This window comes from Tetrahymena thermophila (genome assembly GCF_000189635.1).
Source record: "Tetrahymena thermophila SB210 genomic scaffold scf_8254688, whole genome shotgun sequence".
Classification (NCBI taxonomy): domain Eukaryota; phylum Ciliophora; class Oligohymenophorea; order Hymenostomatida; family Tetrahymenidae; genus Tetrahymena; species Tetrahymena thermophila.
Window position 1 is genome coordinate 589,409 of NW_002476454.1, and position 24,180 is coordinate 613,588.

General features: G+C 24.6%; 7 protein-coding genes across 7 annotated transcripts; 3 read left to right on the forward strand and 4 right to left on the reverse strand. All coding sequences in view use genetic code 6, as the record gives it.

Moving 5' to 3' along the window:
• Nucleotides 1-1,832: 1,832 nt before the first annotated feature.
• On the reverse strand, nt 1,833-2,747 carry TTHERM_00294770 (Serine/Threonine kinase domain protein; the record flags this gene model as incomplete). Its single annotated transcript, XM_001013109.3, has 1 exon — nt 1,833-2,747. The coding sequence occupies one exon, from the start codon at nt 2,745-2,747 to the stop codon at nt 1,833-1,835; it is 915 nt and encodes a 304-aa protein (XP_001013109.1).
• A 1,726-nt stretch (nt 2,748-4,473) lies between these two features.
• Nucleotides 4,474-8,844, reverse strand: TTHERM_00294760 (phospholipid-translocating P-type ATPase, flippase family protein; the record flags this gene model as incomplete). Its single annotated transcript, XM_001013108.3, has 6 exons — nt 4,474-5,387; nt 5,513-6,263; nt 6,318-6,564; nt 6,642-7,371; nt 7,659-8,358; nt 8,515-8,844. 6 exons carry the CDS (start codon nt 8,842-8,844, stop codon nt 4,474-4,476), a joined length of 3,672 nt encoding a protein of 1,223 aa, XP_001013108.1.
• A 783-nt stretch (nt 8,845-9,627) lies between these two features.
• TTHERM_00294750 (plasma-membrane choline transporter) lies at nt 9,628-12,458 on the reverse strand. The gene is made up of 9 exons (XM_001013107.2): nt 12,396-12,458; nt 11,950-12,282; nt 11,655-11,882; nt 11,443-11,593; nt 11,257-11,376; nt 10,740-11,204; nt 10,580-10,682; nt 10,283-10,462; nt 9,628-10,223 (listed from the first exon to the last, which is right to left on the reverse strand). Coding segments are annotated over exons 1-9 (2,010 nt in total). The 5' UTR covers nt 12,397-12,458; the 3' UTR covers nt 9,628-9,794.
• A 338-nt stretch (nt 12,459-12,796) lies between these two features.
• On the forward strand, nt 12,797-13,135 carry TTHERM_000294739 (hypothetical protein; the record flags this gene model as incomplete). Its single annotated transcript, XM_012796908.1, has 1 exon — nt 12,797-13,135. One exon carries the CDS (start codon nt 12,797-12,799, stop codon nt 13,133-13,135), a length of 339 nt encoding a protein of 112 aa, XP_012652362.1.
• Nucleotides 13,136-13,465: 330 nt separating this feature from the next.
• TTHERM_00294740 (vps16, amine-terminal region protein) lies at nt 13,466-16,739 on the reverse strand (the record flags this gene model as incomplete). The annotated part of the gene is made up of 5 exons (XM_001013106.3): nt 13,466-14,947; nt 15,009-15,305; nt 15,365-15,731; nt 15,793-16,196; nt 16,314-16,739. The coding sequence occupies 5 exons, from the start codon at nt 16,737-16,739 to the stop codon at nt 13,466-13,468; spliced, it is 2,976 nt and encodes a 991-aa protein (XP_001013106.1).
• Nucleotides 16,740-17,488: 749 nt separating this feature from the next.
• Nucleotides 17,489-21,153, forward strand: TTHERM_00294730 (peptidase C65 otubain protein; the record flags this gene model as incomplete). Its single annotated transcript, XM_001013105.2, has 4 exons — nt 17,489-17,799; nt 17,854-18,128; nt 18,222-18,290; nt 18,365-21,153. The coding sequence occupies 4 exons, from the start codon at nt 17,489-17,491 to the stop codon at nt 21,151-21,153; spliced, it is 3,444 nt and encodes a 1,147-aa protein (XP_001013105.2).
• Nucleotides 21,154-21,590: 437 nt separating this feature from the next.
• On the forward strand, nt 21,591-22,559 carry TTHERM_000294698 (PRP38 family protein; the record flags this gene model as incomplete). Its single annotated transcript, XM_012796909.1, has 1 exon — nt 21,591-22,559. One exon carries the CDS (start codon nt 21,591-21,593, stop codon nt 22,557-22,559), a length of 969 nt encoding a protein of 322 aa, XP_012652363.1.
• Between the last annotated feature and the right edge of the window lie 1,621 nt (nt 22,560-24,180).

Below are 24,180 nucleotides of genomic sequence, written 5' to 3' on the forward strand. Positions count from 1 at the left end.
AATAGCTGATAAAAGAATTGATAGCTATTTTTATTTACAAAGCAACTCATTGTTTGTATATTTGAATTTGCAAGATGCATAATTGTATTCGTATTGAAAACTACTTTTTGTTCAAATTTTATTTAAAAGTGTTTTAATTGGTTGTTTATTCTAATTTTTTTTGAAAGTTTTTCTAAGTCTCCTTCCATAATAGACTGAATGCTCAGGTTCAGCTTAGTTATTTTAGAACTTAAAATATAAATGCACAAAATTGCAAACCTATTATAAAAAGTTTTTCTATTATCGTAGCTAAAGCTCTAACTACAAGCAAGAGTTAGGTTATTAATACTCACTTATTCAACTTACTATTAATTTAGAACATTTATCATATTGATTTCATCATCTTTTTCCTTTGAAAATGTTTAGGGATATAAGTTAAACTAATTAGGTATTACTTTAATCACAAGCTTGACATAGCTTTACTGCCTCTTGAATATTTCAAAAAGCTATATTATTTAGTTTACAGTTATCGTAAGGGAAATATCGAGCAGGTTTCTTGTAGATAAGGTTTGGTAAAATTCCTTTTCTGCACTAAACTTTTAAAATTTAGTTGTTTATGTTAAGTATCTTTCATAAGGTAGAAATAGTGAAAAATCAACTAAATTTCTATTATCTAGTACTTTTTGTAAAATGCTTGGATGCAATGAAGAAGAGAATTGCTCTTGATAAAAAAAGTTTATTCTATCTACTTTTTAAATTTAGGATATCTAACTAGTTAGAATTGGCAAAACTATACTTTGTGTGGAATAACTTGTGTTGTCAATATAAGTTATTTCTAGCTAATTAATATACTTTAAGTGAGACAAAAAATTGAGCTTTAAAGTAGAATATTGTCTTTATGACTCTTCAATTTCTAATTATATTTTAGCAGGCCATGCAAAAATTTCAAAGAGTTTGAAAGGAATATCCTCTTTAAGAATAAATTTTGCTTTAGATAGCACCCTAATTTTATGAGAATACTAAGATAGCGATCTTAGAGACTGCAAACAATATTTATCTATTCTAAGTATTAATGTCCCAACTTATTTAAACTAAAGGAGATCAATCAAATTCCAATCATATTAATTGTCTATCTAATTCACCCAGATTTCAACTTATGTGAAACAAGATTTTGTTTACAAAACTTCTTTAAGGATATTGATTTCATCTTCCTAAATGACTTGTTCTCCATTTAAAACAATTCTCAAAGTGAAAGGAAAACTGTTTTTCTTAAAAATATCTAAAAGTTTTAAAAGACGCTTTTAGGAATCAATTCTATATTTAATTTTTTCTATTTCTAAAACAATCTGATATTATTAATTATCTACTTAATTTACTTTTTATTCTGAATTCAATTTTTGTTTATTTATATTGTCAAGCGCCTTTTGCAAATCATTATCAAAGTCATATAAATTCTAAGAGTAAGGATTAATTACTACTAACTAAATATCTTAAGAATTAGCTTGAGCAGCTGGTTAATATGATGTAAAATAAAGCATTTTTAAAAATATTTAATTTTTTATTTTAATTAAATCAAAATTCAATTATATTTAAATATATTTTGTTTATATATTTAAAATAGTTTTATATATAGTATGGAATAAATATAGCTTTGAACCTAATTTTTCATTGAATTATCTTTATTAAAAAAATTATTAGACACTAAGAATATACAACAAGTAAGTACACTTTATTAGAATTAAAAAAATGAAGATAAATTAAATAAATAACAATTTGTTAACTTAAAAATATAATTATTTGTTAAGGAAATTATTGAAAAGATATGCACAATTTTTTGTTTTAAAGGGTAAATTTCAAAAGTTTTCAAGCCATTAGTGGTCTAAAACTTAACTAGCTGTCATTCTTTTGAGAGGATCAGGATTAAGAATACTTTGAATGAATTCTACGAATAAAGAATATTTGAATTCTTTTTATTACTTCCAATATTAGATGTATTATTCATATTCTTATCTAGCAAAAAAGAGATCAGGATTGCTGTGTAAGAGTTTAAACTTTTTGTCATAATTTCTGTATTAATCTGATTCATAAGGTAATTGCCCACCAAACATTAAAGAAAAGATAGTTAATCCAAAAGAAAAAATATCTGATTTAAAAGGATTAAAATGAATAATTTTTTATTCAGCCAAGCCATTGATTTCAGGTGCTAGATAAGTCTTATTCATAATAGAAGTAATATAATTTAAGTGCTCTGAAGATTGGCCTTCTGACATTGAGGCTGTACCGAAATCACTAAGTACTACATTGCAACTTTCATCAAGCAATATGTTAGATGGTTTGATGTCATTATGCGATATTTGCTTTGAGTGTAAATATTCTAAACCTTTTGCAATATCAGATATCATATATCTCAAATCGAATAAGCTAAAAGTAGGAAGAGGAGTAGAATTTTAAGCTATGAAATCACTTAAATCACAATAATAGCTTTCTAAAACTAACATTTTACTTTATTAAGTTTCATGTAACCCAATAGCCTTAATGATATAATCATTATTGAGCTCTTTTAAAATATTAATTTCATTATCAAGTAGCTTTAAGGAGAAGTTGCAAGATTTTGAAATAGATTTACCAATGTAATAACCCTCTTGAGCGTTTAAAAAAAATTTATTGTTTTGATTTGTACTTTAGGAAGATTTGCTCAAGTAAACTTCGTAAATTTAGGTTTCTAAAGAACCAGTAGTAATTGATTACAATATATTTACATCGATCATTTTATAAGTTTGCTAAATATAAAGAAGACCCTCATTTTTTACAATTTATAGATTGTTTTTGATAATTTATAAATTATAGTTATATTTTGAAATCAAAATTATTTAATAGCCAATAAAATAAAATACATTTCTGATTAAATAAATAAATAAATAGTCTATTAGGTTTGCTTATCAGACGTGATAAAAGAATTAATAATTTTCTTTTCTAATAATGTCTATTTTAATAAAAATTCTTTTTTCTGCTAGAGGAAGTGAATAAATAAATGATGCACTATCGTTTTATACATAATTCTTTTACTAAAATTTTATATTTTAATATTAAAAATATTTAAATTAGTTTCTAAAATTTATTTTATTCTAAATTTAATCCTTAAATAGAAGATTAATAATTTTTTTTTCCATTTTATTTATTTATTATTCATAAATAAATTTGAAATAGAATATTTTGGAGTTTTTAGAAATTTCTAAACTTTCTTAAGATATATTTTTATAGATATTTCTAGAATGAAGAATATTTGATTGAGTATTACTAGAATATTTAAAGAAAGCTTTTTAATATATAATTGATAATAAATTTTAGAATATTAAATTATATTTTAGAAAACACCTTTTTAATGAGATAAAAAATATTTTTATATAGTTACATTGTATTAAAAACATTTAAATATTTATTAAGCTTCTAAATAAACTTTTGATTAGCAATTTTAGAGAAAATTAATTTAGATTATAATAGAAAAAATATAATATTTTTAAAAATCAGAAAGCAAGTAAATTATTTTTTTCTTCAAAAATGAGGCTTTTTTCTTTATAATTTATTTTTTAACTTTATCTTAAAAAAATGAATATTTTTATAATTGTATCAACTTTAAAATAGCTAAATAATCAAGTTTATTTAAAAGCTTATGAAAATATTTCAAAGAAAAGACAATTTAATATATTTAACAATCATGATTAACAAATTTTAAAACACATACTGGAATTTCACTTTTAGATCAAAAAAAGAATAATGAATTTATTAAAATACAATTATTCTGATATTAAATTAATAAACTTAGGTTTTATCTTTTAAAAAAAATAAATATTGAAAACACTAATTTTTATTTAAACTTTAAAAAAAATAAAATATCTACAACTGCCTTAATATGTACTTTATTTACTAATTATAACTTAAATAATAATAATTTATTTGAAGATAAAAATATAAAATATTAATTTTAAAAAGAAATAAGCAGAGCATATAATAAATATAAAAAAATTACTTTTTAATAAAAAATTTGATTTTATAAAATTCGATAAGGTTCAAAGTAGCAAATATATAGTGTGTATAAATCAAAGAACAAAAACATAGTAATATTTTTGATGATTTAGAAGATGTTTTTAATTGAATATTCTTAACCTTTTTATATTTTAGTTATTTATTTATTTATCTATAATTATTTTATTATTTAAGTATGGATTTTTGTTTTACAAAAAAGTATATTAGAATTATATATTTAAGAAAATTATTTAAGTTTGCTCAAGAAAGATAAGCAATAAGATTGAAGGTACTTATTCATTTTTAATAAATCTTCAATAATTTATCAAAAATAAATTAATGCAATTCTAAAATTGCTCATTCAAAATGAAAAAGCTAAATATAATCAAATGAAATATGACTGACTATGAGTGAGTTTAAGTTTTTTTTATTTATTATATTTAGTAATAAAAAACTAAATATTTAGTAAATTCAGTAAGTATACTTTTATTAAGCTTCTGTGATGGGCTCTATTTGAGAAAAAGCATATCCTGTGTATGGCTTAGTGCTAGTAAGATAATTAGAATTCATGTGGGAATTTTAATGGTTAGATACAGTCTTAGCGGATTTATTTGGATAAGGAGGATTGCTAAGAGATTCGCTGGAAGGCACCTTTTCTTCTTCTCCATATAGAGGCTTGTGCTACTTTAGATTTATTGGTTCTTAAGTTTAGTATCCATTTTTGAGCATCCCAACACACGTTATAATCTCGTCTCTGTTTTCTTGTTAATAATTTTTATTTTCTGCTGAATTACTTTTTGAACCTTCAAGATTTAATCCTTCATTTTATTAATATGTTAGAGCCTCATTAAGTAAAGCTAATTTCTTTTCATCTTGTCTTTTAAGTACTTAGCTAAAATATTCCCATCTTCTATCAGTAGAATCAAATATAGTAGCGATTCCTATAATTATTATTGAACAAAACCAAAAGTAAGGGCTTGAATAAGTGTTTGAAAAAGTATTGAATATATCAGATGTGACATAGAAATAGCTTGCCAGCCCATGATTTGAAATATAGAAGATAATACTTCCAAAAACACTTATCAATAAAGCTGGGTTGTAAGTGTTGCTGAAAATATAAACTTTTAAATTTCCAATGAAGACAGTAGCTCCGAAAGTAACAGTTCCTGTGGCTTAGAAAAAGAAATCTTTTCCATTAACCTAAAATGTTCCATCTAAACCTACAAAGCTTATGAAACAACTTAAGAAAGCATGCCAAGATCCATTTATTATCCAAAGCCAGTATTCTCTTTGATTAAAAAGTAAACCTTTTATACCTTGGACATAAAGATCAGGATTTTCAACCAAATATTCATCACTAAACTCTTGGTCAAAAATAGCATATACTTTATTATAAATAATATTAAATTTGTTTTTTTATAAATTGAATATTAATAATAATTCTATTTTGATTTATTAAAAGCTTATTCAATAATAAAGGAATTAATAAGTTAATTTATTTATTATTTACCAACAATTGGAAGAGAAGTGTAACACATATTATAAAGTTAATAAATCCAAGGGTCATACATGGAAGAACCCGAATACCCACTAATGAAGGCATACCACCACTATGGTAAGACTAATAGCATATTTTTGTAAAAATTGTAGCATATCAAAGTTGAATTTTTTCTATAAGATTCTCTTCCATGATTAAAAAGTAAGGATTTTAATATTTTAAATTCTCCAACAGCAAAATCGCTTGCTCTAGCTGCTTGTTATCCTTCTTTTCCTCTAATGCCAACACCAACATGAGCAGCACTTATCATATTCACATCATTAGCTCCATCTCCAATTGCTAAAGTTGTTGACTCTGGTTTAGCAACTCTAACTAAATGCACAATTTCTTACTTCTGTTTAGGCGAAACTCTACAAGCAAGAACTACTTTACAATGTTCTGATATTTTCATTAGAGTTTCATTATTCTCTTTATTTTCTGTACAGTGTATCAAAGCATCTCCTGTCAGGATTAGAGCGAGATCTAAACTAAAGTTCTTTATCATTTCGTTCTTTTATGACTTTTTTCTATTGCTTTAAAGGATAGTTTAGTTATGATTTTCAACTTCATTTAGGATAGACTTGTAAGCTGCCTGTAAAGATTTTTATACTTCTTCTAAACTATAACCATCAACAAGAATTCTCCTTAACTAATCATTCAAAAGTGAGCAAGCGTAGCCTATATTAACTGCTGTTTCAACTTTATCTCCTGTCAGCACCCAAACCTTTTATGATTTATTAAATATTAATCTAAATCTATATTTATATAATTATCTTACTTTTATTCCAGCTTTCTTCATAAGCTAGATAGTTGAAGAAACTTCGTCTTGTAATTAATCTTCTATCGCAGTAGCTCCTACTAAGATAAGATTTTTTTCTATCTTTTTTTGTAACCTTTCCATTTCTTCTTCTCTGTCTTTAAGGCTGCAGCATGCTACTTAGTACTGTTCATTCCATAAATGGTACTCATCTTTTTAAATTTCTTTTTATGCTAAAACAAGAGTACGGAGACCAACAGATGCATACCTAATAAAATTATATTTTTAAATTAATTAGAAATAAAAAAATTGGTAATTATTTATTATAAATAAATAAATAAATACCTTTCTAAGTTAATCCATGTCTACTCTATTATATGATCTTCATTTAATTTTTAGTCAAGTAGCTTTTGTAAGACACTGTCTGCACCTTTACAAAACAAGAAAATCTTGCCATTAGAATCTTCCACAATAATACTCATGCGCTTTCTTACTGAATTAAAGTCTAATACATTCAATACCTTAAATCTGTGCATTATATTTTCTTACTTAATTCTCATAACACTGTCTTCGTCAATTCCAAGATACTCGAATCCACAAAATTTAGCAAAATTTATAAGTGCCAGCTCATCTGGTGAGGAAGCATTGTATTCTATTCCTTCTGATGTCTTTTCTGTAATCACAGTATGGCAAGCAGAGAGTACTTTTAAAGCTGTAAAAAGATGTTGTTGCTATTCTGAACCCATAGCTTTTTTACCTTACATGTCTTCAAATAACTTTTTATCTAAAAATTTAACATTTGTTACATTAGGCTTATCTATCAACTCTTATTCAGTCATATTATCTTACTCACCATAAGATACGCCATTCACTGTTAAGCATTTATATTTCATCGTGTTGCTTGTTAATGTTCCAGTTTTATCAGAAAAAACATACTCTACTTATCCTAATTCTTCATTCAATCCACTGCATTACACAGTGCACTGAATATCATAAGTTTTTGAATATGTATTTGGATCTTATGTAATTCTGATTCCTTACATAAATTTCACCATTTCCAAGGTTACAATTAAGCCTATTAATATTTTTCAAAAAAAAAAATTGAAGTTAATTTGATTTTTAATAAAAATAAAAAAAAAGCCAGAAAAGAATAGAGTCAGCAAGAAACGAATAAAATTAGAATTAATAAAATAGCCAATATTTGTTTATTTGCTTGAGTGTATGTGTGCAAATGAATTTAATTAAATTTGAAGAAAAAAGAATTTTATGATTTCTTTTAATTTAATTAATTATAAAATAATAATGTAACACAGCATTCATTCAAATTTGAATGATTTAAATTAATAACTAAAAGTAAGTTACTGATAGGAACAAAGTTAGTAAATATAAGAATCCAAGCACCCCACTGCACAACTAATAAATAACCAAAACTGTTGTCTATTTCTGCTGTACTACTGACTCCAAGCATAAAAATGAGGCTTGATTTATTTTAATTAAACCAAATTGCAGCACCTAATGCAAATGACAAGCATACTACTATTTAAAGCAAGAAGACCAAACTAATAAAAACATTCATTTTTTTTTCTATATGAGATCTCTTTGATCTTGCGTTTACTGTATTCATCATTATTTTAGAATCTCTTCCAGTATAAGAAACCAAGCCAATTACATAGTCTGTATTTTTCAGAGAGCATCCTCTAAGTATAAAATTGTTGTAATCTAGGGATATTTTCTACTATTAATCGTAACCATCTGTTATTTCCATGTTTCCTTAAAATTTATATAAGTAGGGGTTTGGTTTTTCACAATTAAAAGTAAATTTTTAATGTAGAATAGCAGCTTCTCCTAATTGCTATAAAGATTTATTCGATATTTTGCGCTTCAAATTGGTTTCGCCATCTAGGTTTTTAGTTTCTACATAGCAAAGGCCCTTAGAATCAGTTGTATACATACATAAAATATCTGCAGGAAAGAGTTAGTTTTTTTCTACTTTTACTATTTCTCCTACTAATAAACTCTACCAATATACTCTTATCCACATGCCATTTCTATAAGTCCATACCTATTAATAAATTGCCAAATATTATTAAAAAAGTAATTTTTTCGTAGAAATATCATATAAATAAATGAATTTATGAATAAATTCCTCCTTATGCATCTAAATAAACTTAATTGCTAATTGGAGGAAATTAGATTTTAAGTTGAAACAAAAATTTACCAATCTTTGATTCTCTTCTTAATCTGACTTGTTCCTTTTCATATCTTCAAATAGATCTTTAATTCCAGATATCATCAAAACAACAAAAAGCGGAACATATATAACCGGCTAACCATTCGAAATAGATATTTCATTTATCATTTGCATCATTCCAATAAATAAAAAGTAGACATTTGCTAACTTACTAAATTACTCAACTAGATTCATGGGAATAAAAGTGAAGAGAGTGTACTTTGTGGTTGAGATACTATTATTACAAAATTTAACATGCTCAGGACAATTACTAACAATAGTCCTATCAGGCATGTCTTACCATCTTTTTCTAGGCATTTTAGTGAGCTTTCAACTTTACTTCTTTGCAATTTATTGATGTTTTCTTTTTATTTAATATATATATATATAGGTAAATCAGTGTTATTTCTTGTTTTTTATTACTTTTAATTATGTTAATAAATAAATAATTACTTTTTATCCTTAATTAAAAAAAAATATGCAATAACAATTACATATTATAATAAGTCTTTATTTGCTATATTTATATTCTCAACATAAGCTTATTAACTCTTTAATAACCTAATTTTTATTTCACATTTTGATTGAAAGGTAGAGAATTCCTTAAAAAAATTAACTTTTTTTAAAATAAATAAATAAATAATTTATTCTATTTATTTTTTAGCTTCTTATTTTACTATCGATTGTCGGATTATTTTATTTTCCATTAATTTTTTAAATAATTATAGGTTTTTGATTGATACTCTTCTTTTATTATTCATTTATGAATTAGAAAAGCTTTTATGGACTTTCTATCCGTCTAATAATTTCTTATCTGAGATTTATTTTTTTTATAGTTTCCATTAAAAATAGAAAATAACTGTAGATACCTAAAAATTAAGCATTTAACTCTTAAAATATCTCAATTTATTAGATTTTGATTTTATTATTTTAGATAATTTTAACATATAAAGAATTTTTTAAATACATATTCAGCTTGTGCTAACAATAATTTCCCATGCATAATTTGATAAATAAAATAGCATCATATTAAATAAATTAAAATAACTGCATGTATTAATTAAAAGCTCATTAAAATGTAAAGTTAATTGATTTTTATAAGCTGCTCATAAAAAAATTGAATATATTTTTAACATTAATATACTTTTCATATCCAGTGATAAATCAAAACAAAATAAATTATGTTGCTAACAACAAAACTTTTGATGATAATAATAATAAATAATTATTTTCAATTTTAAAATTAATAAAAATAATAAGAGCTACTATCATATTTTCTCAGACTTTTAATCTTTAATAATATCAGTATATTTATCAAGAAATTAAAGAAGCTTTTGAGGTGTGTTGCCTGTTGATTCTTTCATTTCGTTATGTAATTCTTCATCTACACAAAAAGATTACAATATGCTATCAGAAGAAGAACTGTAAACAGTGACGAATATATTTCCAATTGTAAATGTAATATATGTTATTAAAACAGTAGGTAAAACTGGACTATATAGTTCTTTTTTATAAGTCTCGCTATCACTCAAAATAAGATAGCATAAAAAGGTACTTGAGCAACAAATAAAGCACTTACCAAGAAGTAGCATCAAAGATCCTAATCCTTGCAAACTCTTAAAATACTTTTCATTTCTTTTCATTAAATAAAAGCTTTCATGACAAGCCTTTTTAAAATCTCTTCCAGTAAGGGCAGTCTTTTTTGATAAAAATTTTTAAATAATTTGTATATTTGTACAAAAAATAATTTTAAAACCTAAATAATTCCTTCTTTTTTAACAAACCTAAATCTTCCTTCATACAAATTCGAGCAAGATACACAGCAATTAGAAACCTTATCTATTTAATCTTTAGAATTATTTTCCCACTCTGCGTCGTATTAACTCTAAGCTCTTTTTCTTTCTGTTTCTTTACTTTAAATCCCCTTACCGCATCCCTAATTTAAAAAAAAAAAAATTTTAATTTTGATTTCTTACTAGCCCAAATTTAATAGCTTATTATTTTATTAATAAACCAATTAAATTAGTATTTAAAGTAAAGTTTAATTGTTTACATAAAAAATTTCAAAAATAAAATTAGCTATTGTATAGAGAGGCAACACCAATGAAGCATATGCCAAAGTTCCTAGATGATAGAATCCAAGCTTCACTGCTTACCTAATTTTTACATAAAACACACTTTTTACTATTTTTTAATTCTTAAAATTTGTTTACTTGACTGGTGATTTTAGCAGACTTTAATAAGATCTTTTAAAATACCACTGTTGAGCAGAAGAAGACACTAAAAAATAGGCATAAATAGATAGAAATTCACTAATCCAAATCAGTCCAAAAATATAAAATAGAATTAAATATCTATTTGAGTTATAGATATACTTATTGAAAGGGTTTTGTGGTTAGTCAGATTCTTCACCTATGCCATATGCATAAACTCCTGCTAGTAACAAAAATACGAGGCACAAAACATAGATAAACCACATTACAAAAGGAATAAGTTATGAAGTGCAAACATCTGTTGTGTAATCGGAAGAGACATCAACTAAAGCGATTCCCATTCTGATTTGCTTACATTTACAGAGAACATATAGTAAACTTACTATTCCAAATATGATACAAAAACTACCAAGGACTTTAATTCCTTCCTTTTAGTTGCTGTCAACTGTACCAGAGCTTATAATTCTTATTATAATATTATATTTTTAACAAAAATAAATTGAAAAAATAAAATTACCCAATAGTATCGTTTGAAACCATTAAACCTCCTACTACAAAAAAGGAAGATATAACAGTAATTATACAGAACCAAGTTAAGCATCCACTGAATTTTTTCATCATGAATAAATAAATATAACTATTTAAAAAAATAATTTAAATTAAAATCCTTTTTTTTTAGGATAAAAAAATTTGAATTTTTTACCCTATGGCTAGAGAAATAAAAATTGATCCTAGCATAACAGGCCATGAAGCTTATAAGTCAGCCATATGTTATTAGAAAGTTTATGAAGGTTAAAGATAGCTTTATGTTTTTGCCTTTAAAGCCTCGTCATCAGGGATACAAGCTGTTACATCTATTGAAAATAATTAATTGATTAGAATGTATCGTTGCAACTCAATTTTATAAAAATTTACATTTTGTTGTGTTAAAGAATTTAGCTGACGATAATTTACATAATCCATTGTTGCTATCAATTTAGATTTGTGAATTTTATTTGCACTTAAATTCTACTATATCTTATTCCTAAGTCTTGGTAGGGCAAGATGATACACATACGGATTTACTATAATCACCAGACTAAGGATCCAACAGAAAAATATATTTATAATTTTGAAAGCCAGATGATTTTCCGCATACATTACCTATTTTGAGGTTAATTAAATATTTTTCAAAATAAGAATATGATTTATTTATATTTTTATCTCTTACCATCTGTGTCATAAGGAAGCGCATAGGAAGTAGTTGAACCTTCAGAGAATGAGTAAATAGAAGAAAAAAATAAGCCAACTAAAAACCCAATAAATAATAATGAACAAATGCAATCTGTTATTCCTCTATTTTTTATAGGGCCATGTATTAAATTCCTATCTGTTCCAATTTTGTCACCCATATAATTAGGATCATTTTCTTTGTACTTATAAGTAACTTTAATTGACTCCGTCATAATCTCCTCAGAAGATTCTTTTTTTTCTATTTTTTCTAGATCTGGTAACTTACTCATATTAATTTGTTGATATCTAACCTATTCCTTGCCCTTGCTCACTATTATACAAAGTATTTAATTAGTAGATCTTTGAATTTGTTATTCTTTATTTAATTTATTAACTTTAAACAAAAATCTCTTATTTTATAATTATTCAAATTTATCAGTTTACTTTGAAAATTGAGTGAAGAAATTAATACTTTGTTTTATTATTTTTTCACAATCCAAACAAATTGTATTTAATTATTTATTTATGATAAATTATTTAATCTCAGCTTAATGTTTTATTATAATTATCACGGTACGTATCTAGTTAAGCGAATTAAATCTTATCAAATTTAATTTAAAAATCTATTATTATCCTTACTTTTTAATTCGCTTTTGTAAAAAGTAAAAATCATAAAAGTCATTCAAAATATTTCATTTTTTTAAAGATCTTATTTTAATTTGATTAAAATATTACTAAAATTTACTCTTTGTAATAGAAAAAAATTATAATTTGAAGGAGGAAAAATATAAAATTTTCTCATTATTTAAGAAATTTTTAATATATTAATATATATAAAAAAAGCAATGTCTGGCTTTGATAGTAGAACGATTAGTTTGACAGTTAATGAGTATGTTATCCTTCCACCACAACAAGCGGCAAGTTTTCCCTGTTCTGTTGCCAGCCTGAGGCGTTTCCTTAGCTCTTTAATGCCCTGGTGGAGTCCTATTACTAGGTTACCACCATAGCAACTCATTGTTTGGAGCGGGCACACTCTTAGCAAACTGTCTCATCAAACTCTCATATCCTATCTATCACAACCTACATTGTTTATGCCACATATAGACACAGGTATTGCTACCCTGGCAATAATACTTACGAGATAAAGATATTTAAACTTGAATTTTATAATTAATAATATTTGATGGGTCTCCTATGTTAATATAATTTTGAAAAAAAGATATGATTAAATTTCTTAAACTGAAAATACTTAAATTAATTAAAAAACAATAAATAAATACCAAACTGAATTGTCATACAATATAGATTCTAATTTTAAATAATACCAAGTTATTATTAATATAAAAATAATACAAAATTCAAAAAAAAATGTATTATTTTTAATTAAGATAGCATATGTTGAAAAAATTTAAATATTCTAAGGTGAAAAAAAAAATATTTATTTTTAGTTTGTCTGTATATTAGCTAAATACAAAATATTGAATATTAATGTTTCTGCAAATAATAAATTTATTTCATTTTCTAAGACCAGCTGATTAAAGTTAATTTTCCATGTAACTAATCACACTAGGATCTCTACACTGTTCTCTAATCATTTCAAGTAAGTCTAAATTTTTTCTTGAATTGATTACATCTTACACGGCACGCTTTGCCTCATCGATTTTGAGAAGGATAGTAACTCTTTCTTCCATTTTTGGAATATTTAATATCAAACGAACTGCTTAGTCTTTTGCTCCTTCTTTTATTAGTAAATCGGCAACCAATTCGTAGGGAATAACAACGTTCTTTTTATTAACTTCTTTAACCAAGAAAAATTCAAGCTACTCATAATCCTTCTCTTTTATTAAATTACGAACTTTTAAAAAATCTGTACGCTTTTAAGAAACATTAAAGTCTTTTATTTTATCTTTGATTGATTTGGCATCACGTGCTAAAGTGTCTGATAAGCTCTTATTGACTGTCCATTCTAAAATTTCATCTATGAAGTGTTTGTTCAATTCATCTGTAGGACTGCCCAGTATATATTCCAAACTTTAAATTTCTTTTAATAGTGCTTATCCTAAAAAGTTATCATCTATTTTCTTTTAATTAATTTCTTTTAAAGCTTGTCTTAAATTTTCATGTCTGTTTATCAAATTTTCTTTTGTAGACTTCTTATAGTTAGTTTAAAAGCTATTCTTGATGAAGTAGCTTACTTTTTCTAAACCTTAATCATTATTACAATAATTTATAAAATTTTTATATCTTTCTTGTTTAGACTAAGAAGAACTGTTTTTTAAATAGTTTTTATAATGGTTAGCATAAATTTATTCACTTTTTAACACGTGGAACTTTAAAGTTTCATTTTTCATGTATGTATCCATTTCTTTTAAGCACATATAAATTAATTCACTATCGCGACTTTAAAGTGCCTATTAGAGCGCATTTTCATAATGACGTGCTTACCTAGTTTAAACATCTTCTTTCCATTCCTTAGATTTAAGCTTTTCTTCAATTTCATTTCTGTCTAATCCACTTTAAGTTAGGGCATTTGATTCAAATTCTAAGCAGTTTTTCCCCATCCAAATCAAAACTGGAACTCTTTTGAATGCAGATGGCTCCTAGTAAAGTAGTTTCATTGCTAAATTTTATCTACACTCTTTTGTAGCTCTCTTAGCTATATTTACAAATGAAACATTCTTTTCATTTCTAAGCTTGCTTATGATTTTTTCAGCTACTCTGTTATCCTCATTATCGGCATTATATTACATAGAATTCCATGAATCTTTATTTCCTCCTATGCCTCCTAAATCATTACTGTTTCTTTGTTCATGCTATCTTGCTGCAGCAGAACTCTTTTCAATGACCCTTTCAGCCCAATGCTCAAAAATATAAGTTCTAACTTTTGGCTTAAAATCAAGTTAATTACATACATTAAAGGCTAATTCATGATAATCGTATCTAAGCATTATATTTATCAATTGTTATTACAAGTCTCCTGAGAGCAGATTATTAACCTTTATGATTTATGATTTATTTATTTTATCATTCAATAAAAATATAATGAGAAAGTTATACCTATGCACAAGTTATCATACGTTTGATACTCACTTCTCTAAAATTATAAACAACCCTTAATTTTTGACACAAAAGCCCAAATTCATCATGGTTAATCGCATCTGGTCCCAAATAAGTCTTTCCATAAGATGCTGCTTTTAGAAGATCTTTTTATTTCTCTTCATCTGTAATAAATGCAGCTACTGTCATACAATCTTTTACTGCTTATCTAAGTTAAGCTGGGTTGCTTCTAAGATCTGAGTCATCGAAAGGTTGCTTTGATTTCAAATTCAAATAATTTTGAAGTAATTTAGCTGCCTAATAATATATTTTTTATTGTGGATATTATGAAATATTTTAAATAGAATATAAGTTACAGGTTTTTATGAATCCCAATTTGATATGTACTCAGGATATACATTTAAAAAAGCATCTGGTAATGAACGGAGCAATTTATCACCTTTCTTTGTTATGATTCTTATTCCATCTACTTCCTTCGACATGATAAAATCTTCATTAATTTAAATGATTTCTGTAACATCTGGCCCTATCATAAGAATAGATTAATCTATTTATAATACACAGCAGTCATCACCACACCACATCATCTGCAATTATGATTCCTTGGAAGAAATAGTATTTGGCAATTTAAGTCCTTTTAAGTCAACATCACAAACTGTATATCTCTTAGCTTCGTAATCATTTGAAAGTACACTAAGCTTAATTTTTCCATTTCCAACTTCCCTATTTTACAATATTTTTTGAAAATTTATTTTAATTGCTGATTCTAAATATTTTTAATTACTATAAGTAAGCTATCAAAGAATTGCTAGGTGACAAAGCTATAAATTGTATATTTTTAATAGGAGGAAGACTACTAGAGACTTATTTAGGTTAAGCTGAAGCTTTATCTGATTGATTTACGTCAGGAATCTGGTAATATAATTTACGATTAGTTTCAGTTAGGCTAATAACACCGCTTTCAGGGTGAGTCATTTATATTTCTAGTGTTTTTAATTCAGATTAATCCTTTGTCATTATAATCCAATCTCTTGGCATTTCTTTAATTCCAGATTTATAGAAAGCTTTTTCTGGAATAATTTTGTCTCTTGTTTGCATATGCAAATTATCAACATAAAAGAACCTTACTTCTTCTGGTTAGTTTTAATTGGTTATTTTTGCACAAAATGCAAATCCATTACCGAAAGCCTTTTTGTTTTAAATAATATAATAATTATAAAAGTAGCCAATATGCAGTAAATTGATAAAAATTTAAAAATTAAACTGATGGTATTATTGAAATAAAACTTTATGTATTTTATCTACCTTTGCTTGATAGATGTTACTTTGAAACTTTGTATCCAAATTATAGGGTTTAAGATTTTATTCATTCCTGAATGGGTCAACTAAGTAATACACAGGAGGATTGCTAGTAAGAATTAAAAGCAATTCATTTTATAGGAAATCAAAACAAACTACATCTCTACCTTGATAATCAAATTTTATATGATTAAAAATAACACCATCGGATGTTAAAAAACATAGTTCATTATTCAAAACAGAAGTTTTTAAGTTAGGAACAATTTTATTTTTATTTCTCATGAGAGCTATTGGACCACCATACTTAGCTACTGCACTGTGAAAATAACTTAACTTTATATTATCTTCTTATATTTTAGAGTCCATAGTAAAAAAATCTTTATACTCATATGGCTTTTCTCCTAAATTGATAATATCTTCGTGAAATATCATTTTACTATTTTAATAATTATTTTATGAGTTCTATTTTCTTATCCTAAAATATCAACTTGACTTACAAATGTATCTTTCTGATTTTATTACTTTTAATTTAATTGTGCAATCTATATGAAAAATATCACTTTTAATTATTTATTTTCATTTGTTATCAGAAAAATTTATTATTTCTCAATTCAAATCAATTAAGAATTATAAAAGTAATTATTTATAAAGATTTTTATCAGCAATCATCAATAAAAACAAAAAAAGCTTTCAATATCAAAAAGAATTTATTGTTTTTGAAGAGAAGTATGGCAATATAAACGGTATCAGTTTTTAGAATTTTTTTCAAATACTTTTGCTAAAATGAATTTCTCAAATATTAACTAAAATTTAAGTACTTAAATAATATGAAATTATCAACAAAAAATTCATAAATTTTATCACTTTTACTTTCATCATATAAAATTACTGAAAAAATGTTATGATGCAATACAGATTCAGAAATTATTAATTAATTAATTTTATAATTCAATCGTAATTTATGATTGATTGTTATTATAGATATTTATTAAAATTTAATCAATAAAATAAACCAACTTTAATTTAAAAAGGAATTTAGTATTGATTTGCATAAAGATTTATTTAGTTCAATAGAGCATTAAATACAAAGTGTCTTCCATTAAAATTAATTGTAATAGAATAGTTAGCTAAGAAATTCAATAGCTTCTTAATTTGAATTAGATTATATTGAAAATTGACGTATGATTTAGTAGTCTACTTAATAAAATAATTTAAACAATAGATAGTCTAATTTGAAAATAAATGAGTAAAATAACTAAACAAGTAATTAAATGTTTGCTAAAGGAAGCTAAGTGTACGGATAAACGCCAGGAGGAATGTCTGAAATTAGAAACATTTAAAATAATAGAACGCCATAAGGTTTTGACTAAGAATACTATAGTAGTAATCAACAATATTAATATTAGCAAAGTTAGTAAGGGCTCTACTCACAATGGGATGATACAAAAAATAACTAATTTATTCAATAAACTCCTAATGCTTAGATAAATAAGTACCATTTTTTATTAGTATTAGCTAAATACTTTAAATTATTTTTATTTTCCAGTTAATATAATAATTAGAAGTAAAAAAATGATAGGATCTAATAGGATTATAATCAAGATAGATTTTAATAACAGTAGTTAAATTTAACTTAAAGCCATAACATTTACAAGGATTATCCTCCTGAAAACAATCAAACATAATTTTATAAATAAAGTAATTATTAATAGAATCCAAGTTAATAAATGGGCTATAATATTTACACGCCCAACCCAGAAACGCAAAAGAAAAATGAATCTCAGATAAGATAATCAAATTAATAGATATTACAACAATAAGGTAACATTGTAAAGAAATTTTAATTCTCTATTTCAATTTAGAGCACTTGAAATTAATATTGAAATTTATTAAGATTTTTGCTTTTTAAAATAGAAAATAGTGGATAAAATGGAAGCTAATATAGATATGAAACACCTATAAGAAATTAAACTCCGATCTAAGGTGATACTATCTTTATATTCAATTTTTGTATTTTTAAAAACAATAATAAATTCTTAATATATTCCATAATAAAGAGTAGCTGAGGTTTTCACAGAATAAATAAGATTCAAATGATCCAAACTTAGAAGATTTGTAAGTAAGTAACATCCCAGTATCATTACCTGTAAAGATATAGGGAAGTATTATCAATCTTGATTCCAAAATTTCTTAAAGTAATTTAAATAATAAAGATATGACTTTTTAAATCAACAATTCTAGCAGGAACTATCAGCTACCTGATAATTAAAGATAAAGTCACTCATTTAATACAAGCAATTATCCTCTTATTAATCCGACTGAATCTCAAAGAGAATAATCATCGGGATATTTTTATAAGTAACAAAGCTAATAAAAGCAAATGAATAATCAACAAGCTTTCAATCCAGATGAAGATGTCAAGCAAAATTTAAATTAGTATGATTTTGATGATGATACAAATATGAACAATTCTAACAATCCATTAAATAATATAGTTCCTTAAACGATTAATTATCATCCAAGTAAAATAAAAACTAAATCAGGAAATTTTAATTACAAAAACTAGTAAAAACCAGATGCAAGTTATGAACATAAAGATGAAGCTATACTATGTTTAGATGAAACTGAATAACTTTAAGATGAGAACAGCAATAATCTAATAGTCTCAAGCTATCAAAGAGATAGTAATAAATGCAAACTATATAGCTAATATAATGATTTTAGTAATAATAATTAGCAAAGGGATGCTGATTACTACAGATCTGATAATGGAAGAAAAGAATCACTATTTAAATATGACCCATCCATGTTTTAATCAATTACAGGTTATTTCTATCCTTCTGTTGGAACATAGTAAGCAATAGCTGCCAGTTTTAATAAAGATGAAGCTTTACTAAGCTTGAACAAGTTTTACTAAAATTAACCATAAAAACTGTAAATGTTTTAATCATTGATTTAGAAATATTTGGTGGAATAAGAAAGGGTTTTCATTTAAAGGATAAATAGAGAGATATCTGGATTATAAAGTGCTGAAAACTTGGGTGATTTTTTTATCCATAAATATAAAAACAATTTACAAAAAAGGGTTGCGGGGTGCTCTCGTGCCTAAATATTTCCTGTTTATATTGGTGTCCGTGGAGATGGAAATTGTTTTTATAGAGCACTTATTGTAAATTATTTAGTCATTCTATTAAGCAAATATGATACACTTGATTAATTTGAATAGCTAATAATCGATATTTATAACAATAAGCATCCATTAATTGATTTAGAATATTAGGGTTAGACAAGAAGTGATAGAGATAACGTAAAAATTATTCTTATGTAACAATTTTTGCTTCTTCTGATAGAACGTATGTAGGCAACAACAAAGGAAGAAATATCTTTATTTTTAATGAAAATGTTTGATAGTATATCAAGTGACCATGATTTTGATTACTCTCTTGTTGCACTTTGCCGCTCTATGATCTTATATGCCCTAGAAAAATATGGAACCCATCAAGTTTATCAAGAATACTTAATTTAAGAGGATATTGAATAGACTCGTATAAAATTATGTACTTATAAAGAAGATGCTGAATACCATGCAATCAGTTTAAGTACTGAAATATTTAGACATCCTATATAGATAATTTAGCTTTAGAAAGATAAATTTGGTAATTTTGAATTTAATGAAAAAGTAATCTATCAGCCTAACGTGAACTAACCAGCTCAAGGTAATATATACATTTTACTGAATGATGGGCATTATGATTTAGTTTTTGATAGAGAAACATGTCTTGACTATTTTCCTTCTTTGAGCTTATTCAACAACCATTAGTAATATCATGATGATTTAGAGCTTCTCATTAAATAACCAGGCATTTAACAAAATTTAAGATAGTACTACATATAATTGATGGCAGAATATGAAAAATTCCTAAAAGACTAAAGCAATCAAGCAGTTAAAGTTAGAGAATCATATATTAATTTACAAACTCTATATTAAACCAAAATAGGTAGAATTTCCTCAGTATCATCTATTTTAAATCACTAAGAAAATTAAGAAAATCTTGTTTCTAAAGTAAATAATAATCAATAACAAAATCATTTAGTCCTTTTTGATTCTATTATTTCTCAATCTCAATCTCAACTTAAAGGATAAAACACAAGCTAGCTTCTATAAAGTGATGGTAAAAAAATTGATAATATGGGGTCTTCAAATGAAAAGCTTTTTTCTTAAAGAGATGGAGATACTTTTAATTAGAATTTATTTGTAAAAAGATAAACATAATAAAATGAAACGTAACTCTATTAAGAAGATCACAAAGAGTTAAAATTAAAATCTAATACTTAAGATACATAAACAGATACTCCTAATATGTAAAGCTAAATGCATATGAAATCTACAGATGATTCTTCTAACTATACATTCCAAGGTGAGGGTATAAATTTTAAAAGTAACTTCTATAATTTACATAGTGATAAACTACAAAAGCAGTAAAATTTTTCTTTGACACCTAATCCCCCTTCAATAATCAGTGATGGTTCGAAAAAGGAACCAAAAATATAGAAGTAATAACAAAATAATGATGTATTTTTACCATGTGATCATGCTGGGTATAACGATGTGGTTATAAAATCAATAACATGCTGTAAAGTTAATTACGAAATCTGTTATCCTTGCTTTAAAACTAGATAAATTATCAAATGTTAATTTTGCAACAAAGAACTACTAAGCAACAGTAGGATAGCTTAGACAAGTAAGAATAAACTTATTTATTGTAAGAAATGTGAGTAGAAAACAGATTTAGTAATACTATTTAATAAAATATATTGTAAAGCATGTGTTAGCGATTAAAAGTGAAATTTTTATTATCTTATTCCTTATTATAAATAACTAAAGACCTTACTAAATGATAAAATACATAAAAATTAATTAGAGACCAAATTTAAAATTAATTTAAATGCACTTTAATATACATGAGTTTATTTTATGTATTTATTTTAACTACTTTAATTTATAAATATTTCTTTCTTTTGTAAAAAAATTGTTTTTATAAAAGTATAAAGCATTCAAAAATAAATATGAATATTTCTGAAAAAAAACTAGCTGATCTTGATAAATTTAAATAAATAAATAATTCTAAATTTTAATATTTTATCAAATTAAATATTAAGCATCTATCAAAAACTAATTTAGCTTTTAAAGATTGGTTAAAAAGCTTAGATTACTTATTTATTTATTTTTATTTATTTTTTATTTTTTAAGTATTTATCAATATCATTCATTAGGTATTTTTAATGTCAAATAAAACATAAGCAGCAGCACTTTCTGTTAGAGGTTAAAACCCTTAAAACCTTATAGAGGCTGTTATAAGAAATAAGATATATTAAAATAGATATTGGAAAGAAAAACTACCAGGTTTAACAGCAGCATCAATAATTGACGAAGCATTGGAATTAGATTATGTAGGAGGCACTTATGGTGGCAATAGAAAGCCATCTAAATTTTTAATGCTATCATTAAAGTTACTATAAATCAGTCCTGAGAAGGCTGAAGTTATGGAATATATTAACTAAGAAGATTACAAATATTTGACTGCTTTAGGATGCTTTTATATTCGTTTAGTAGCTTCTTCAGAAGATATTTACAAAATTTTAGAACCACTTTATGCAGATTATAGGAAATTGAGATTCAGAGATTTAGATGGATCTTTTAAAATAATTCATATGGATGAGTTTGTTGAAAGCTTAATAAACTAAGAAGTATATTTAGATACCTTACTTCCTAATATATAAAAAAGAAGAGTTTTAGAAGAAAATGGAACTTTATAGCCAAGAGCTATTCCTCAGTTATTACAATAAGAAATTGAAAGGGAAGAAGAAGAGCTAAGAAAATAAATGGAAATAGAAGAAGAATAAAAATAATAAGAAGGCGAAGTAATAAGTAATAATTAAAGTAAAGGAGATGAGTAATAGGAATATTCAGATAGAGATAAAAGCTAAGAAAAGAAAAAGAAAAAGAAGAAACATAGAAAACTTAGTTCTTCTAGGTCTAATTCAAGATCTAATTCAAGGGATAGAAAAAAGAAAAGTCATAAGCATAGATCTTGGCGTAGTGTAATAAAGGGAGGACCGAATAGAGATAGAAGATCAAAATCAAGATCAAGGTCCTCGTCAAATGAACCTAGAAGATAAAAACAACCTGATAAAAACTCAATAGAATTTTGGAATTAGGAAAGAGCTAAATTAGGCCTACCTTTATTGTGATATGATAAAAAATGATAATTAATTAAATGCAAAGCGAATAAATTTTTAAAAATTGAAAAAGAGTTTTATAAATATTTTAAATTAATATTTTATATTCTTAAATGTTGTTAATAAATATCAATAAAAAATCTAATTTATTATAGAATTTTTAAATTAAAAATCTTGCACATATCTAATTAATCAAGGAATTATTTATTTATTTATTTATTTAATTTATATTATTTTGCAATGCTTTTATAACTCATAATCAAAAATTTTAAATTAAAATACTACTAATATCAGAAATATATAAATTTATTTTTAAACAGAGTTTTAAATCCATCTGTTTCTATTTTAGCAATCTTTTTTTTAATTTTGGAAATTCTATTTATAAATTTTTAGGTGAGTTCATTTCAATATCATTTTTGTCTTTTAATACAAAAATAAATTAAAATTCTATTTTTACAGTATGTTCATTTGAAATATATTTTCAAGTTTTTATATTTTTAGGTATTATTTTTAATAAAATGAATCAAAATAGCTCAAAAAAAAATTTTTGAATTAGCAAATTTTTTTAGGATTATTTAATAAAGACATAAAAAATTTTTTTAAGAAACTATATTTAAATAATTAACTAACTTTTTATAGAAAATTTAACATTTTTCAGCTTAGCTTTTCATATAAATCATAATATATTTAATGAGGATTGTTTAGTAAATATTTGCTTTATGCTTTTTAGAATGCAATAAATTATATCTATGCTGCAAGTACTCTCAGCTGAATCTTTGAAATATACTTAAAGAGACCTAATGTTTATCTCTCCTCTTATTGGAAAAAAAATTTATACTTTTTTAATTAAATTTAGACAGAATCAATATGATTTACTAAAGACCTTTAAACTTATAAAGCATTTATTCTATTCATTTTTTCATAGAATTTAAAAGTAAAAAATTTAGATCGAATTTATCCGACTTCATTTAGAGCTAAAGATAAATCAGTAGCTACTGAATTGGTCATTTTAAATATAACTGAATTGGAAGATCTTTACCATATTACAAAATCATTGAATTGAGATACAATTATATTAGTTTTTTACTAAGATTATAGTATATATTTAATCATTTGTACTCTTGTTTTTTAATCTATTTGGTGATATTCAAACTAATGGTTAATGTTAAATACAATTAAATGAAGGCTTCTGTTTTTAGGTATTTTTTCTAGCTATGTTTTGAAGTGAAGAACATTATCTTCATTCTAACAATCTTATAATGTTGATAATATTGATTATGATTGTAAACTATTTGAATTCAGTTACTCTTTAATTACTTATAGTATGATGCATTTTTTACAAGAAATATAGCTATATGCAATATTTAGTATGTCAGCTAAGGTAATAGTTCCATAAATAGCTATTGATATCAATATACTTATACAAAAAATAGGATTCCTTTCATACATTTCCTAATATTTATCTATATTTAAACTAAAATACATAGAATAGAAAATAATCATTTCTATAGCTTGAGCATATTTATAGAAATAAATGATATTTTATTATAAAATCAAAGCCATTTTTGATGAATAATTATTTATAATAGGAGTCATCAAAAATAGAAACCCAGCAAACTCAAATTGCAGTATG